Here is a 16,739-nt window from a genome sequence, read left to right on the forward strand (position 1 = left end):
TACTAGGAAAGGAGTGCTGGTGTGTCAGAGGGTGGCATCTTGGGCATTTATGTTTATACGACCAGGTCTCCCCGGGAGGGCACTGCCCAGTTGGAGAGAGGAATGGACGACCCGAAGCCCTCTGGCGAAGATAAAGATTCCGAGCCGGCAGGTGAGCTTGGGAAGTCAAGGTAGATGGGTGGTATCTTGAGAACTTGTTCCTGGAGCAAGGACAAGGAGTTGTACCCAGTGATTAGGGGCAGCAACTCCTGAAAGGCTTAAGGCCCAAGTATATCCTTTGGGGCAGTAGGAGAGCTTGGGGTAGCCTCCTATTACCTCTTGTTCCTAGGGATCTGGCCATCCTTTCTAGGCCTTTCTCCTCTCAGTACTTTAAAGGACTTCCTTGATCCAAGGATAGGCTGGAGGTTCTGTCCATGATTGGGTGGGGTCTGGGGAACAACTGGGCACAGGCAGAATGTTAGATAATGCCTGATCTTGATTCTCTGTCCTTCTAGCTGATGGGCCTGAAGCCTCTGAAGAGTCAGGCCCCACTGAGCCAGACCCCCCCAACCCATCTTTGGGGGATGCCTCTGTTCACAACCCAGGGAGCCCCAAGTCCCAGGATCTTCCCCAGGACTGCAGGTAACTGGCCTATGGGAGATGAGAGATAGAGACTTCGAGGTAGTAAGAGGCTCTGATGGAGACAGTTCTTTTAAAGATCTGCAGTAGAGATTTGGGGAGTCCCTGTGTTTCAGAAGAATCTGGGAAGGGACTAGGAAATGGGGATGTTTTAGGAGGGGTGGGAGTGTTGCCCCTAGGGTTGACAGAAGAGTGCTTGATGTAGGTGTCAATGATTGTGTGCCTACAGCAAGGGCCCACTTCGGCGCTGTGCCTTCTGTAACTGTGGGGAATGGAGTCTTCATGGACAACGGGAGCTGAGGTGCTTTGAACTTCCGCCAGACTGGCCCCAGGGACCAGCAATGCCACCTGGGGGGCCTGGACCTGGAGAGGCAGTGCCACCCAGTGATGACCTGTCCCAGATTGGCTTCCCTGAGGGTGTGACACCTGCCCATCTGGGAAAGCCTGGCGGTAAGGGATGGGAGCAAGTCTGGTGAAGAAGGGGATGAAAAAAGAGGAATTTGGGGCAGAAAAGGGGTGTTGAGAGATAATCTTGGGAGATGGGAATTCTTGGTGCTAATTGTTACCCCACTTCTCTCTACCGTCTCGTCCAGGACCCTGCTGGGCTCACCATTGGTGTGCAGCATGGTCAGTGGGAGTGCAGGGCCAAGATGGGCCAGAGCTGCATGGAGTGGACAAGGCCATCTTCTCAGGGATCTCTCAGGTAGGCCATGGGGAAGAGCCAGTAGAGGGTGGAGGGGATGGAGCTCCGTGTCCAGCTTCCTCGTGTTGAGTCTGCACACTCAGCTGGAGATCGGTGGCACCTGAGTAAATGTGGGGCTGGGCGCTAGCTCTGAGGAGATGGTGGATCAGGTTCTGAGGCTGTGTTTCTGCCTTGGCAGCGATGTTCCCATTGCACCAGGCTGGGAGCCTCCATCCCCTGCCGATCACCTGGATGCCCACGGCTCTACCACTTTCCCTGTGCCACCGCCAGTGGTTCCTTCCAGTCTATGAAGACTTTGCAGCTTTTATGTGTGGAGCATGGCGAGGAGGCAGGACATCTGGGTGAGTGCCAGGAAGGGGGGGCATTTGGGACTGGGTGCTCCTGGCATGGCCACTTAAGCGTTCTGGCCTTTGACTTCACCTTTCCTTTTTTCCACCACCAGAGGATGCCCGTTGTGTGGTGTGTGACGGGCTGGGTGAGCTTCGAGACCTGCTGTTCTGTACTAGCTGTGGGCAACACTATCACGGGGCCTGTCTGGACACTGCCCTGACTGCAAGAAAACGTGCTGGTTGGCAGTGCCCAGATTGCAAAGTGTGCCAAACCTGCAGGTGGGTATGGGCTAGGAGGAGGGTGGGCAGAACTGGGAAGGGACTCGAGAGGATCCTGGATTATGCTCTCTCCCCTGCAGGCAGCCTGGGGAGGATTCCATGATGCTAGTCTGTGAGGCATGTGACAAGGGCTACCACACTTTCTGCCTGAAGCCAGCCATCCAGAGCCTCCCTCCTGACTCGTGGAAGTGCAAGGTGAGTGTCCTTGGGCTCTTCTTCCCGGCCTCCGCTCGGGGACACTCTTGCCCCTCGTGCCGGACTTGATGCCCAGGATGCCCTCTGTCTCCCTACAGACGTGCCGGGTGTGCCGAGCCTGTGGGGCGTGCCCAGCAGAGCTGGATCCCAACTGCCAGTGGTATGAGAATTACTCACTGTGTGAGCGGTGCCAGGGGCAGCAGAACACCCAGGGCGGGAGGATGGGCAGCCCTGATACCGAGCAGAACCCCCCTGTCTGTAACAAGTAAGTGGGAGAGAGGGTCTTTGGCACGTTGGGGAAGGGAATGCTAATGCTGGCAAAAGCCTCCCCAGATGAAGTGGAATTTGGGAAGCCCTGGGGTAGGCAGTGCCATGCTCACAGATGCCCTGATGCCCACATGGCGCTGGCAGCTGTGCAAGGGAAGGGCCCTACAGAGGGTTATAGTGCCTCCTTCTCTGTTCCTTTTGCAGATATCCACCACTAGAGCCTGGCATTGCCCCCATCAGTACACCAGATGATCCTGATACAGCATGCCAGGAACAGCTGGAGGGGGAGGAGGAAGCCCACCCACAGTCTGAGGAACCAGGGCCACTGCAGTGTGAAGCCAAACCACTAGGTGAGGGGCTCCCCCAAACAAACTGCTTGATAATGAAAGCTTTAATAAAGCTGCTCTCGGTGCAGCTCTAAGACTTTGGGGATACTATTTGTGCTCTGCTGCTCTTTGGCACAGGGCAGGGGCCAGTCACCCCTGTCCCATATGCCCTGTGGAGTATATCTGAAGCCATAACTAGTAGAGATAACCTTAAATGTCTGCAGGGCAAGCAGGGATCCAGATTGAGTCCCCACCTGAGGTCCCTTCCCCACCTGAGGTTGCCCCCATTGATGAGGAGATGCCACTGGAGCCCCTGTTCTTACCTGAGGAGCCACTGCTGTCACCTCAGCTAGCACCAGGTAAGGATATGGGTAGCATCCTTTTTCCAGGATCCATTCATTCTTACCCCATGTCTGTGATTAGAGGCCTTGTGGTATTTTGAAGTGAGTCTAGGACAAGGAGTCAGGAAACCTGGGTTTCCCTTCGGCCTCTTGGCAGTTCCATGGTCTGTGACCTGGGGCAAGCTACCAGATTTCCCTCTGCCAGAGTTTAATCATCAGTTAAAATGAGGCCAGTGATACAGTTGGCTAGCACTTTCCAGGTTTGTTGTCAAGAAGATGTTTTGCACCCCTCAAAGAACAATGTGAACTCTTGTTGTTCTTTGTCCCTCGGGATCTTGCTCTTCTAAAATCTTGCTTTTTTTCCCTCCAGATCCTCCCCCTCCTCCACTCTCTCCTGCCACTGCTGTAGCCCCACCATCCTTGTCTCCCTTGGGGGAACGAGAGGAGCTCCCTGATGCCAAAGGGGACAGTGAGCCAGGAACCCCTCCAGAGGTCCCTATCCTAGACACGCCCATTAGCCCCCCTCCAGAAGCCAGCTGCTTTGACCCAGAGCCCATAGCTCCTATAGACTTGACTCCTTCTCCGGCTTCCCCTGAAGAACTGGGAGAACTGAATTCTCCCATCCCTCTAGAGCCCCCTCCTCCACAGTGCTCCCCTCTGCCATTAGCCCCTTCTCCCCTGGGCTTCTTGGAGAAGGCACCAGAAGTCCTGGATGAATCCGAATCCCAGGAGATGGAGACAGAGCCGGAGTGCCCAGCTCTGGAGCCTAGTGGGATCAGCCCCCCAGCCTGTCCCACAGGGGACCTCTCCTGCCCCGCGCCCAGCCCTGCCCCTAGTCCTGCCCCAGCCCTGGACGTCTTTTCCAGCCTGGGTGAGGACACAGTCTGTCTTGATGAGACTGAGGCTACCGGTCCAGAGCCAGAGACTGGACAGACCTCTGGCAGTTCAGGTAGTGATCCTAAAGGCTCCCCCTTGCTCCTTGACCCTGAGGAGCTGGCCCCAGTGACCCCTATGGAGGTCTATGGTTCTGATGGCAAGCAGGCTGGGCAGAGCCCACCTTGTGAAGAGCCTGAGGAGCCGGTTGCCCCCCCAGTGCACACCCCTCCCACCCTCATCAAGTCCGACATTGTTAATGAGATCTCCAACCTGAGCCAAGGTGATGCCAGCGCCAGCTTCCCCGGCTCTGAGCCTCTGCTGGGCTCCCCAGACCCCGAGGGGGGCGGCTCCCTCTCCATGGAGCTGGGGGTGTCCACCGACGTCAGCCCTGCGCGGGATGAGGGTTCCCTTCGGCTCTGTACCGACTCGCTGCCCGAGACCGACGACTCCCTGCTTTGTGATTCTGGCACGACTGGAGCCGGCGGCAAGGCCGAGGGAGACAAGGGGAGACGACGAAGCTCCCCGGCCCGCTCCCGGATCAAACAGGTGAGAGCAGTGGGATCAGGGCCTCTCTCTTCCCTCCCGAGGGCTCTCCACTCTGCCTTCGGGCCTCGCTTGGTGCAGTTTGTCTCTCGAGAGGTGCCCAATTTGGGAAGGGTCAGAGGGAAACCTCGGCTGTCTTCCTTCCCAGGCTCGGGTTTTTGGAGTCGATTCCACTCTTTCCCATGGTTAGGCTGTCCCCGCTGCCCTCTCTTCTCCCACTCACAGCAGTGCTAACGACCTTTCCCTGCCAGAGCCTTGGATGCAGGGCCCAAGCCCCTGGACGCTCCCCAATGTCCGTGTTGCCCATTCCTTCTCTTGCCCAGGGCCGTAGCAGTAGCTTCCCAGGAAGACGTCGACCTCGGGGGGGTGCCCATGGAGGAAGGGGGAGAGGACGTGCCCGGCTGAAGTCAACCACTTCCTCTGTGGAGACTCTGGTAGTAAGGAGCGGTCTTTTTCTGGCCGCAGCCCTGACTGTACCTGTCCCTAGACCCCACACCTGCCACACAGCCGTTTCCTTTTCCAGAGGCATCAAGGCTACCTGCCCTCCATCATTCCACCCTTTCCTCTCTCTCAGGCCACTTGGCTTTTAAGGGAGCCAACCCCATTGGCCTCTGAACAAAACCCTCTGGTGTTCGAGGACGAGAGATAGAATCCACTTGGTCCCAGCAGCGGCCCAGGCTTCACTGCCCATCACCCCAGGGGGGAGGGAGATTGTCGGGGTGGGGTTAGTGGGGCTCACCCTCCCTGCCTCCCTTGGCCTCTCAGGTTGCCGACATCGATAGCTCTCCCAGCAAAGAGGAGGAGGAGGAAGATGATGATACCATGCAGAATACTGTGGTTCTTTTCTCCAACACCGACAAATTTGTCCTGATGCAGGTACTGTACTTTGTTGGTCTGATCCCATGGTTGGAAGTGATAACTTGGAGGGATCAAAAGAAGACTTGAGGTCTACCCCATGGAGGCATTCTAGGCCGGGGGAAACAGAGCAGAGAGGCAACTTGAGTTATACCCTCAGTTGTTCAGTTTGAGAGGGAATGGGGATGACAAAGTGACCGCTTTACTTTGGAGCACAGTCCCCTTTCCTAGCACGATCTCCTGTGAGACTCCTGCGGCCTGATTATCTTCAGTGGAGAAGGCAAGCTAGGGCAAAGGGAAGGAGGACCTGGGAGCAGTAGGGGGAGAAGGGAAGAAGATTGAGGAGGTGATAGAGGAAAAGTAGAGGAGTGCCTGTGATGAAACATGATTTCTAATAAATGAAAACAAATCCATACAAATGATACAACATTGTAACAGGGAACAGGCCCCTGAAGGTAGGCAAGGCATTCTGATGCCCTCATTTCATAGATGAGGAAATGGCTTTTGGATTTTTGCTCTGCTTCTGACATGTGCTTTTTCTTGGCCTCAGTTTCGAGGAGACAAAACACTATGGTTTGGTGGCTCAGAGGACCTCCTTGGAATCATGTGTGCCAGATAGGATTACGGAGGAAATCAGTTATATGGGAATACAGCTATCTCAGGGTTAAAACCAAACCAAAAGCCAGGGGCAAGGATCCCAGGGAAGAAGGCCAGGCCTGGGTGATCTCCCAAGGTCCTTGGCATCCTAGGACCCGAGAGTTGCCCCAGCTTGGTGTCTTACAGAGAACAGCTAGCTCTTCTGTAGGAGCATGGTGTGGCCAGGGGTTTAGTTCATCCTTCTGTCTGTGTGTCTTTTTCCAGGACATGTGTGTAGTGTGTGGCAGCTTTGGTCGAGGGGCAGAAGGCCACCTCCTGGCCTGTTCTCAGTGTTCACAGTGCTACCATCCTTACTGTGTCAACAGCAAGGTGAGTCCAGGGCCTGGAGGGGAAAAAAATTGTGGGACCAAGGCTCAAGGGTGACTCATCATACCTGGGGCACTGCTGAGTCGAAACCTTTAAACTGTACCTGGAGCTAGTCAAACAGCTGGATTCTCTTTGATGGAGAAGCTCTCAGCTTCTTCCCCGGTCTCATGGCTTTACAGGGTGACTTCTGAAAGGTGGGGAGGAGGGAAGTGAAGGCAAGAGGAGGTGTTAGTTGATTTTAAGTTCCTAGGTTTTGAGAAGCACCAGAATCTTTGGTCTTAAGTAAAGGTTTGCAAACCGTCCATCATTCAAGCATTTATTAAGTTCCTACTTGTCCTAGGTAAGGTCAGTGGTTGTGGAATATTATCCTTAAATGTATTCCTCTGTGGAGAGTCACCATTGAGAGCATGAGCTTCTCTTCTGAGAGATGCTCCACTAGTATATGAAGAGCCCCTCCATCCTAGGCTCCCTGCCGGTCTGGTGGTGGACCTGGTCTTGGTCTCTTGGGGTAGTGTCCTTCCGTGCTCCTTCCTGAGGAGGTCGTTTCCTGTCTCCTAGATTACCAAGGTGATGCTGCTGAAGGGCTGGAGGTGCGTGGAATGCATTGTGTGCGAGGTGTGCGGCCAGGCCTCCGACCCCTCTCGACTCTTGCTCTGCGATGACTGTGACATCAGCTACCACACTTACTGTCTGGATCCTCCACTGCTCACAGTGCCCAAGGGGGGCTGGAAGTGCAAATGGTAATGGGGAGGGCACAGGGCGGTTGGGAGTGAAGGCTGTGCCAGTGTCCACGTTTGTCAGGCTGGTGCTGAGTGTCCGTTTCTCTGCCAGGTGCGTGAGTTGCATGCAGTGTGGAGCTGTTTCACCAGGCTTCCACTGTGAGTGGCAGAACAGCTACACCCACTGTGGGCCCTGTGCCAGCCTGGTGACTTGTCCGGCGTGTCGTGCTCCTTATGTAGAAGAAGATTTGTTAATTCAGTGCCGCCATTGTGACCGGTGAGAGGAACTCCTAGCCCCTTTGCAGCCCCTCTCTTCCCCCGGACACCCCCTCAGCCCCCCGCCTCCCTCTTGGGCTCACTTCATGCCTCTCCCCAATGTCAGGTGGATGCATGCTGGTTGTGAGAGCCTCTTCACTGAGGAAGAGGTGGAACAAGCAGCGGATGAAGGCTTTGACTGTGTCTCCTGCCAGCCCTATGTGGTGAAGCCTGTGGGTGAGTTACTAGCAAGAGCTGTGGGGAAATGGGTCTGGGGGCCACTTGGAGATCAGGCCCCTCACTCTGCCTCTGCTCCTCCCCATCCAGTGCCTGTGGCGCCACCAGAGCTCGTGCCTGTGAAGGTGAAGGAGCCAGGTACGTTGTAGAATCCTAGAGATCCCTTAGTCCAAGCTCCGCATTTTACAGATGAGGAAACCGAGGCCCAGAGAGGCAAAGATTCTTGTCCCAGATTGCCCAGTTAGTTAGTGGCAGAGCCCCCGATTGCTGGTTTTTCCACTTTATTGTGCCTGGTAATAATCCCGCCCGAGAATACAGTTCAGGTAGGCCACCTATAACAAGGGCGCTGCCGGTTAGTGGTGTCCACTTCAGACCCCTGGGTCCTGGAGAACAGGGGAATGTGCCCAGGGTTAATTAGGATGAAATCAAAAGTTTTCTCCAGTGCCAGATAATTTCTTCTTTGGATTTCCCTTGGACTTAATCCTAAGGAATCAGGTTTCTGTTGGCACTTGGGAACAGGGGAAGTATGCCAAAGGGCTCGCTTCCTTTGAGAACATCCCAGTCTTGGGGGCTTCGGTTTCTTCTTCCATCCAATCTTCCATGTATCTGTGGCTCTGTACCGCCCCCCCCCAAGTCAGCCTGCCTGGGAGCCCCTTTACCCCAGAGTTATTGCCTTCCTCCCCTCCGTTACAGAGCCCCAGTACTTTAGCTTCGAGGGTGTGTGGCTGACAGAGACCGGCATGGCTGTCCTTCGAAATCTGTCCATGTCTCCCCTTCACAAGCGGCGTCAGAGGCGTGGGCGGCTTGGCCTCCTAGGTGAGGGCGGCCTCGAGGGGCCAGAGCCCTCGGAACCCGGCGGCCCCGATGACAAGAAAGATGGGGACCTGGACGCAGACGAGCTGCTCAAGGGCGAAGGTTTGGCTACTGGTCCAAGCTTGGGCTAGCAATGGAGTGCCCCAGGATCCCAGTGGAGCAACTTGCCTTGTCTGGACGTCTGGGGAGGCTCCTGGCTCTGCTCTAGGCCTGGGTTTGAGGGGACTTAGTTTGGGTAGTATTGTGCCCTCCTCCTCACACCCCGACCTTGCTCCCTTATTTTTTACTGGCAGGAGTTGGTGTGGAGCACATGGAGTGTGAGATCAAGCTGGAGGCTCCTGCCAGCCCTGATGGAGAGCCTGGCAAGGAAGAGACTGATGAGGGCAAAAAACGCAAACGCAAACCCTATAGGCCCGGTGGGTCCCCGTCAGGCAGGGGTGGAAGTGGAGGTGAGGGGAGAGGCCCTGGGAGAGACACCTCCGGCCCTCAGAGCAGCTCCTCATCCTCAGTCCTCCCTCCTTCCAGGCATCGGTGGCTTCATGGTTCGACAGCGCAAATCTCACGCTCGGCTAAAGAAAGGGCCTGCTGTGTTGGTGGAAGTGTTGAGTGGGGAGGGCCAGCCTGATGAGGGTGAGCTGGATTGGGACAGTGGAGTCAGGGGAGGCCAAGTGGGAACATAAGTGGGCAGGGAGTGAACCGGCTGGGATGACAGGGGAGAGGGCTCCCTGCTTCCTGGGGAGGAACGGTTTTAGCGTTGGCTCTTCTCTTCCAGTGGTGACAGTTGACCCACCTACAGAGGGTGCAGTGGAGCAGAGCCCAGCTGAAGGGGATGAGAAGAAGAAGCGTCGGGGTCGGAAGAAGAGCAAGCTGGAGGACATGTTCCCTGCCTACCTGCAGGTGAGGACTAGGACAGGAGGGCTGGGAGGGGAGCATCCGGCTGATGTGACTGGCGGAGAACAGTAACTATTTGCCTTTTGCCTCCTTCCTTCTATCCTACCTTGTAGGAAGCCTTCTTTGGAAAGGCGCTGTTGGACCTCAGCCGAAAGGCGCTGCTGGTGGCTGGGGATGGACGGCCGGGCTTTGCGCCAGGCACCCCCAGGGCTAAAGGGGATCTGGGCCCTGACAGAAAGGAGTCTTCCACCTCGCAGAAAGGTCAGTGGATCTGGAGATGAGGTGGTTGTCATAGCAGTTTGGCAAATGCTGGAGGCTGGAATGTAGTGGGTTTGGGCATTTAATTCTGGCATCAGGTGCCCAGCATAGGCACCGGTGGGGAGAAGTATCTGATGAGAATGCTGGCGGCTTCTTCTCACAGGGGATGATGGACCAGATGTCGCAGATGAAGAGTCCAGGGGCCCTGAAGGCAATTCAGAGACTCCAGGTGAGGGGTGTTGGCGTGAACAGTCCAGTTTTGTTTGTTTTTAAAATGTTTGGTTTTTTTCTTTCTTTCTTTTCTTTTTTTTTTAAATCACTCAATAGTCACTGCCCTGTCCCCCACTTAGTAGAACAAATCACCACAGGGGCCATGTCTGATGATACATACCTTATGTCGCCATAATCTCTTTACCTCACCAGGCATTGCATTGATCTGCATTCTAAAGGCTTTCTTTGTGTCGTTATGATCAATGTGTATGTTACTCTGTTGGTTATGCTCCCATCTTGTATCAGTTCATACAAGAAGTCTTTCTGGGTTTCTCTGGATTCTTACATTTTGTCATCTTTTTCAGCAAAGAAAATTCTTGATGATATTCATGGCTTTTTTTTTTAGTTCATGTGTTTCTTCAGCTACCTCCTTTGCATTTCTTTGTCACTACAGAAATTGCTGCTTTAAATATTTTTCATATTTTTGGGACCTTTCTGTCTTTGATCTCCTTGGAGTTTTTGCTTAGCAATGATTTTGGTTCACACAGAATTCAGAGACTCCATTGAGGGCCAACTGTGGTAGACAACAGAGTAGTGTCCCATTGAGCCATGAGTGGCTTTGTACCTGTCAGTCTCATTTACTCTTGAGAAATTGGGGATAGGATGGGTGGGAGTTGGGGACCAAGAATTGTCTCAAAGTCCCCTGTAACCCTAACCCAGGAGTTTTTGCTCCCACAGGCCCTGAAGATGGTGGCATCAAGACATCTCCTGTCCCCAGTGACCCAGAGAAACCAGGAACCCCAGGCGAGGGAATGCTCAGCTCTGACTTGGACAAGATCCCCACAGAAGGTTGATTCTCTAGTGAAATGCTCCTTCAAGGGCTTATTTTGGGCTCTTAGCTGAGAAAGTTAAAAAGGAATTCGTATTCCCATATAAGAGAAGGTGGACTATATAAAGGAAGGGTGAGAGAATGTTTGTCCTTACAGAGCATACAGTTGGTGAAGATTCCTTCAAAGGAAAAGGGGCCGAGACAGATTGGGATTTATATTCTAGATTAAATAAACATCCGTTGTGGTTATTCTGGATGGCCTTGGTTTTCCTCTTTGGCTGTTCTTGTACCATGCTCCTGGGCAGGTGGTTGCATTTTCCCTGGTTCCATTCCTAAGCCTCCCTTACCAGTCTTCCACCCTTTCCCATGCAGAGCTACCCAAGATGGAATCAAAAGACCTGCAGCAGCTTTTCAAGGATGTCCTAGGCTCTGAGCGGGAGCAGCAGATTGGCTGTGGGACTCCTAACCTGGATGGGAGTCACACCCCAATGCAGCAGAGGCCCTTCCTACAAGGTGCTCTAGGCGGGAAGAGGCCCAGAGTCAGGGGCGGGCTGTAGCCTGTGGCGGGAGCAGGCGCTTCTGCTTTATGCTGGCTGTGCCCGTCACCACCATCTGCCTCCTACAGGTGGGCTTCCTTTGGGCAACCTCCCTACCAGCAGCCCAATGGACTCCTACCCGGGGCTTTGCCAGTCTCCTTTCCTTGACAGTAGGTAGGTATCTCTACCCTTCGTTGCTGCTAGCTCTATGGTCCCTTCTCTCTCCCTCCCTCCCTCCCCACCACTTGTATAGACAAAGAGACTTAGTTTTTCAAGTTATAGCCACTACCTTCCCTTCTGTTGACTTCCGGATCCCTGGCCTCTTTGTCTCCCTCCCTGGATGATAACCTGTCCCCATAGGGGTGGGAGAAGGGACCTGGGCTTGGAACCCTTGGCCCGCTGTGACCTTCTGCCCCTGCGCCCCAGGGAGCGCGGGGGCTTCTTCAGCCCAGAGCCCGGTGAGCCTGACAGCCCCTGGACGGGCTCAGGGGGCACCACACCCTCCACACCCACTACCCCTACCACGGAGGGCGAGGGCGACGGGCTCTCCTACAACCAGCGGAGCCTCCAGCGCTGGGAAAAGGATGAGGAACTGGGCCAACTTTCTACAATCTCGCCTGTGCTCTACGCCAATATTAACTTTCCCAATCTGAAGCAGGATTATCCAGGTGTGTGCCAGAGTAGAAAAGGGAACCTGAGGCGGGGCGTGGGGCAGGGTCACTTCTGTTCCATCCCCTTTGACCACTGTCCCTTTGGCCTGCAGACTGGGCCAGTCGCTGCAAGCAGATCATGAAGCTGTGGAGAAAAGTCCCGGCCACTGACAAAGCGCCCTACCTGGTGAGGTGGGAAAAGGGAGGGAGGCCAGGGCCCCAGGGGAGCCCCACCTGGAGGAGAGGATCCAGGGCCCCAGGGGAGCCCCCCCCCGAATAAGGGCTCCAGGGGAGCCCCCCCGGAAGAAGGGATCCAGGGCCCCAGGGGAGCCCCACCTGGAGGAGAGGATCCAGGGCCCCAGGGGAGCCCCCCCCCGGAAGAAGGGATCCAGGGGAGCCCCCCCGGAAGAAGGGATCCAGGGCCCCAGGGGAGCCCCACCTGGAGGAGAGGATCCAAGGCCTTGGGGAAAGAAAGGAGTTCCCTTGGCCTTGGGAGTCTCTCCACCCCACTCCATCCACTCACCCAGGGCAGTGATGGGCAAACTACTCCCCGAGGGCCAGATGTGGCCCCCTGAAATGTTCTATCCAGCAGCATGACATTATCCCTAATCTGACGAATACAAGGAGTAGGATACAATACAATGAAACTTCCAAAGAGTTGCCTTAGAAACAGACTGACAGATGAGCATTTCCTCTCCTTTGGCCCCCTCTTTAAAAAGTCTGCTCATCACTGACCCAGGGAATAGGCTTCCTGGTCAGGGTGGGCTTGAGCATTGAAGCACATGACTAAGTTTTGGACCTGATTATTCCTCAGCAAAAGGCCAAAGATAACCGGGCGGCTCACCGCATCAACAAGGTGCAGAAGGTGAGTGGGAGCCTGGCCCTGGGGGAAGTGAGGGGAGCTTTAGGGTTTGGAGGAGGGAGCTCTTCACTGGATGGTGCATCCCTGGAGCCTATGGAGGCCCCAGTGTCAGCCGTCCTCTTTCCTTGTGCCCCTGTAGCAGGCGGAGAGCCAGATCAGCAAGCAGACCAAGGTGGGCGACGTAGCCCGCAAAACCGATCGGCCCACCCTGCACCTACGCATCCCCCCTCAGCCAGGGATGCTGGGCAGCCCCCCTCCAGCTTCTGCTCCGACTGTCTTCATTGGCAGTCCCCCCACCCCAGCTGGCTTGTCTACCTCCTCGGACGGGTTCCTGAAGCCGCCAGCGGGCACCGTGCCCGGCCCTGACTCGCCTGGTGATCTCTTCCTCAAGCTCCCACCCCAGGTGCCCGCCCAAGTGCCTTTGCAGGACCCTTTTGGACTGGCCCCCACCTATACTCTGGAGTCTCGCTTCCCCACAGCACCACCAGCCTATCCCCCCTATCCTGGACCAGCAGTGGCCCCTGCAAAGCCTCAGATGCTGAGCGCTCCGCCTCGGCCTGGGGCCGGCCAGCCCGGAGAGTTCCAACCCACCCCACCTGGCACCCCGAGGCACCAGCCTTCCACCCCCGATCCTTTTCTCAAGCCCCGCTGCCCCTCGCTAGACAACTTGGCGGTTCCAGAGAGCCCAGGGGTAGCTGGGGCCAAGGCTCCTGAGCAGCTGATGTCTCCTCCACCTTTTGGGGAGCCTCGGAAGGCCCTAGAAGTAAAGAAGGAGGAACTGGGGGCAGCTTCTCCTGGCTATGGACCCCCCAGCCTTGGTTTTGGAGACTCACCTTCCTCTGGGCCCCATTTAGGCAGCCTGGAGCTAAAGGCACCGGATGTCTTCAAAGCCCCCCTGACCCCTCGGGCATCTCAGGTAGAGCCGCAGAGCCCGGGCATGGGCCTGAGGCCCCAGGAGCCTCCCTCTGCTCACGCTGTGGCTCCCTCCCCCCCTAGCCATGCAGACCTGTATCGCCCAGCTCCTTCGGGCTCCTATCCTGAGCCCTATTCACAGCCCCCGCTGACACCCCGGCCTCAGCCTCCACCCCCCGAGAGCTGCTGTCCCCTGCCTCCTCGCTCCTTGCCCTCGGACCCTTTTACTCGAGTACCTGCCAGCCCCCAGTCTCAGTCTAGCTCTCAGTCTCCCCTGACCCCCCGCCCGCTGTCCACTGAAGCCTTCTGCCAGTCACCAGTCACCCCTTGCTTCCAGTCACCCGACCCCTACTCCCGTCCTCCTTCACGGCCCCAGTCCCGGGACCCTTTTGCCCCACTGCACAAGCCGCCTCGGTCCCAGCCTCCTGAAGTTGCCTTCAAGGCCGGGCCCCTGGGCCATACTCCATTAGGGGTAGGGGGCTTTCCAGCAGCTCTGCCTTCTGGGCAATTGAATGAGCATCACACCAAAAGCTCTGGCGGGCAGCCTCCATCTTTTGTCCGCTCTCCTGGGGCAAGTGTGTTTGTGGGCAACCCTTCTCCCATGCGCTTCACTTTCCCCCAGGCAGTGGGAGAGCCCTCCCTGAAGCCCCCTGCCTCTCAACCCAGCCTCCCCCCACCCCATGGGATCAACAGCCATTACGGGCCAGGACCCACCGTGGGCAAGCCCCAAAGCACAAACTACACCACAGCGGTGGGCAGTTTCCATCCAGGAGGCAGCCCCCTGGGGCCAGGCGCCGGGCCGCCAGGTGAGGGCTATGGGATGTCTCCGATGCGTCCACCATCGGTTTTACCACAACCTGCGCCGGACAGTTCTCTCACGTACCTGCCCCATGGTGCCCCACAGCGGGGGGGCATCACTTCCCCGGTTGAAAAGCGAGAAGACTCGGTGCCTGGGATGGCCAGCAGTCTGGTGGGTCCCGAGCTCCCGGGTCCCCAGGACCCCAGCATGGCCAGTCTGAGCCAAACGGAGCTGGAGAAGCAGCGTCAGGTGAGTGTCCGGGGCGGCGCGGGGCGGGATTCCACCTCTGCACCTCCGGGAGTGTCCCGGGTCCTCACTGGCTGGCCAGACGAGTGACCCACTTTCCCCTCCCCAGCGCCAGCGTTTGAGAGAGCTCTTGATCCGGCAGCAGATTCAGCGGAATACCCTTCGGCAGGAGAAGGAGACGGCGGCAGCCACTAGCAGCGTGGGGCCGGGACCCTGGGCTGCCGAGCCAGGCAACCCTGCTTTCGAGCAGCTCAATCGGGGCCCCGTGTACTCCGGGGCACAGGTGGGTGCGCTGGCCGGGGGGACCCCGGGCTTGGGAGACGGCGTGGCCGAGCCTCTCACCGCTTTCTTTCTGGCCCCCAGGACAAAAGTGGCCTTACAGGTTTGCCCCCTAACAAACTGAGTGCTTCGGTCCTGGGGCCCGGCCCCTTCCCTGCAGAGGAGCGACTCTCGCGGCCACCCCCGCCGCCTACCCCCTCCTCCATCGACATGAATGGCCGGTGAGTCCCCGGGCGCAACTGGGAATGCAGGAGGGGCGAGGTTGGAAAGAACACCGGATTGGGAATCGGGAGAGCCCTGGGTTTGAATTCCACCTTAGGGCCAGCTGGCCACTCATTCAAGCTGAGCTTCAGCTTCCTCATTTACCAGAGATAAAGACCCCAGAAGGTGGAGGGGCCCTGGGCCAGTCTGCCTCAGTTCCCCTGCTTTCTCCTTCCACCCTCCTTCGGACGTGGCGCTTTCCTCCTTGACCCTGCCTTTCTGGCTCTGTTTGTAGGCAGCTGGTCGGGGGCACGCAGGCCTTCTTTCCCCGGGGGCCCTACTCGGGGCCTCTGCCCCCTCCACAGCCGCAGCCCCTGTGGCAGCAGCAGCAGCAGCAGCAGCAGCAGCAGGCAGCGGCCGCCGTGGCTTCCATGCGCCTTCCCATGCCGGCCCGCTTCCCTCAGCCAGCCGGGCCAGAAATGGGCCGTCCGGTCCTAGGCCCTCCTCTGGCTGGGCTCGCCGCCCGACCCCCTGGTCCCGGGGAGCCGCTGCCCGGTCCCGCGGGGCCCGCTCAGTTCATCGAGCTTCGTCACAACGTGCAGAAGGGCCCGGGCCCTGGCGGCGCCCCTTACCATCTTCAGGGGCCCCCGCAGCGCCCCCGATTCTTCTCGGTGGTGGAGGACTCCCACCGCCTGGCTCCCGAAGGTCTCCGGCCCGTGGCGGCCCCGGCCCTCCCCCCACAGAAGCCTTCCGCTCCTCCGCCGCCCGAGCTGAGCAACAGTCTTCACCCGCTGCCCCACGCCAAGGGGCCCGGCCTGCCTGCCGGGTTGGAGCTGGTCGGCCGATCTCCCTCCAGCAGCGAGGCGGGACGTCCGGCCCTGGTCCTGGAACCTGGAAAGCTGCCCTGCGAGGAGCCTGAGCTGGACGACGACTTCGATGCCCACAAGGCGCTGGAGGACGACGAGGAGCTGGCCCACCTGGGGCTCGGCGTCGACGTGGCCAAGGGCGACGACGAGCTGGGCACCCTGGGGAACCTGGAGACCAACGACCCCCACCTGGACGACCTGCTCAACGGGGACGAATTCGACCTCCTGGCCTACACGGACCCTGAGCTGGACACTGGTGACAAGAAGGACATATTTAACGAACACTTGCGACTGGTCGAGTCTGCCAACGAGAAGGCCGAGCGAGAGGCGCTCCTGAGGGGCGCAGAACCCGGCCCGTCTGGTCCCGAGGAGCGTCCGCCCCCCTCCACGGACGCCCCCGAGCCTCCTGAGGTCAAGCCCAAGCTGGAGGAGGCTGGCCACCAGGCCTCTCCTTGCCAGTTCACCGTGGCCGCTCCCAAGGCGGAGCCAGGGCCCCCGGGCCCTCTGGGGCTGGGGCTGAAGCCTGGGCAGAACCTGCTGGGGCCGCGGGACGGCAGGCTGAACGTGGGCCCCTTCCCCAACAACGCGCACTCGGCCGGCCCCCCGCCCCAGCTTCTGGCCGGCCCTGGGGGAGCGTCCTTGTTGGAGAAGTTTGACCTGGAGGGCGGCCCCCTGACGCTGCCCAGCGGGCCTCCGCCGCCTGGGGATGAGCTGGACAAGATGGAGAGCTCGTTGGTGGCCAGCGAGCTGCCTCTGCTCATCGAGGACCTGCTGGAGCACGAGAAGAAGGAGCTGCAGAAGAAGCAGCAGCTCTCTGCCCAGCTGCAGCAGCCCCCCCCTCCGCCGCCGCCCCCGCCCCCTCCGCCGCCGCCCCCGCCCCC

The 16,739-nt window shown here is 58.0% G+C and overlaps 1 protein-coding gene across 1 annotated transcript in view; it reads left to right on the plus strand.

Annotated features, from left to right (window-relative positions):
- Nucleotides 1-80: 80 nt before the first annotated feature.
- Nucleotides 81-16,739, plus strand: part of KMT2D (lysine methyltransferase 2D) — a 27,850-nt gene continuing 11,191 nt past the window's right edge. Inside the window, exons 1-34 of the mRNA XM_044679260.1 lie at nt 81-151; nt 495-621; nt 848-1,068; nt 1,212-1,321; nt 1,500-1,662; nt 1,764-1,929; nt 2,010-2,124; nt 2,223-2,389; nt 2,596-2,741; nt 2,942-3,076; nt 3,423-4,480; nt 4,801-4,914; nt 5,243-5,353; nt 6,194-6,298; nt 6,854-7,035; nt 7,127-7,291; nt 7,397-7,506; nt 7,597-7,644; nt 8,200-8,421; nt 8,616-8,735; nt 8,845-8,949; nt 9,092-9,216; nt 9,324-9,471; nt 9,632-9,697; nt 10,417-10,527; nt 10,880-11,020; nt 11,133-11,217; nt 11,470-11,711; nt 11,807-11,880; nt 12,508-12,558; nt 12,695-14,515; nt 14,622-14,795; nt 14,876-15,012; nt 15,288-16,733. Coding sequence (XP_044535195.1) covers nt 103-151; nt 495-621; nt 848-1,068; nt 1,212-1,321; nt 1,500-1,662; nt 1,764-1,929; nt 2,010-2,124; nt 2,223-2,389; nt 2,596-2,741; nt 2,942-3,076; nt 3,423-4,480; nt 4,801-4,914; nt 5,243-5,353; nt 6,194-6,298; nt 6,854-7,035; nt 7,127-7,291; nt 7,397-7,506; nt 7,597-7,644; nt 8,200-8,421; nt 8,616-8,735; nt 8,845-8,949; nt 9,092-9,216; nt 9,324-9,471; nt 9,632-9,697; nt 10,417-10,527; nt 10,880-11,020; nt 11,133-11,217; nt 11,470-11,711; nt 11,807-11,880; nt 12,508-12,558; nt 12,695-14,515; nt 14,622-14,795; nt 14,876-15,012; nt 15,288-16,733 — 8,360 coding nt within the window. The 5' untranslated portion in view covers nt 81-102. The remainder of the gene's footprint in view (nt 152-494; nt 622-847; nt 1,069-1,211; nt 1,322-1,499; nt 1,663-1,763; nt 1,930-2,009; nt 2,125-2,222; nt 2,390-2,595; nt 2,742-2,941; nt 3,077-3,422; nt 4,481-4,800; nt 4,915-5,242; nt 5,354-6,193; nt 6,299-6,853; nt 7,036-7,126; nt 7,292-7,396; nt 7,507-7,596; nt 7,645-8,199; nt 8,422-8,615; nt 8,736-8,844; nt 8,950-9,091; nt 9,217-9,323; nt 9,472-9,631; nt 9,698-10,416; nt 10,528-10,879; nt 11,021-11,132; nt 11,218-11,469; nt 11,712-11,806; nt 11,881-12,507; nt 12,559-12,694; nt 14,516-14,621; nt 14,796-14,875; nt 15,013-15,287; nt 16,734-16,739) is intronic.

The sequence above is a fragment of the Gracilinanus agilis genome, chromosome 5 (assembly GCF_016433145.1).
Source record: "Gracilinanus agilis isolate LMUSP501 chromosome 5, AgileGrace, whole genome shotgun sequence".
Classification (NCBI taxonomy): Eukaryota; Metazoa; Chordata; class Mammalia; order Didelphimorphia; family Didelphidae; genus Gracilinanus; species Gracilinanus agilis.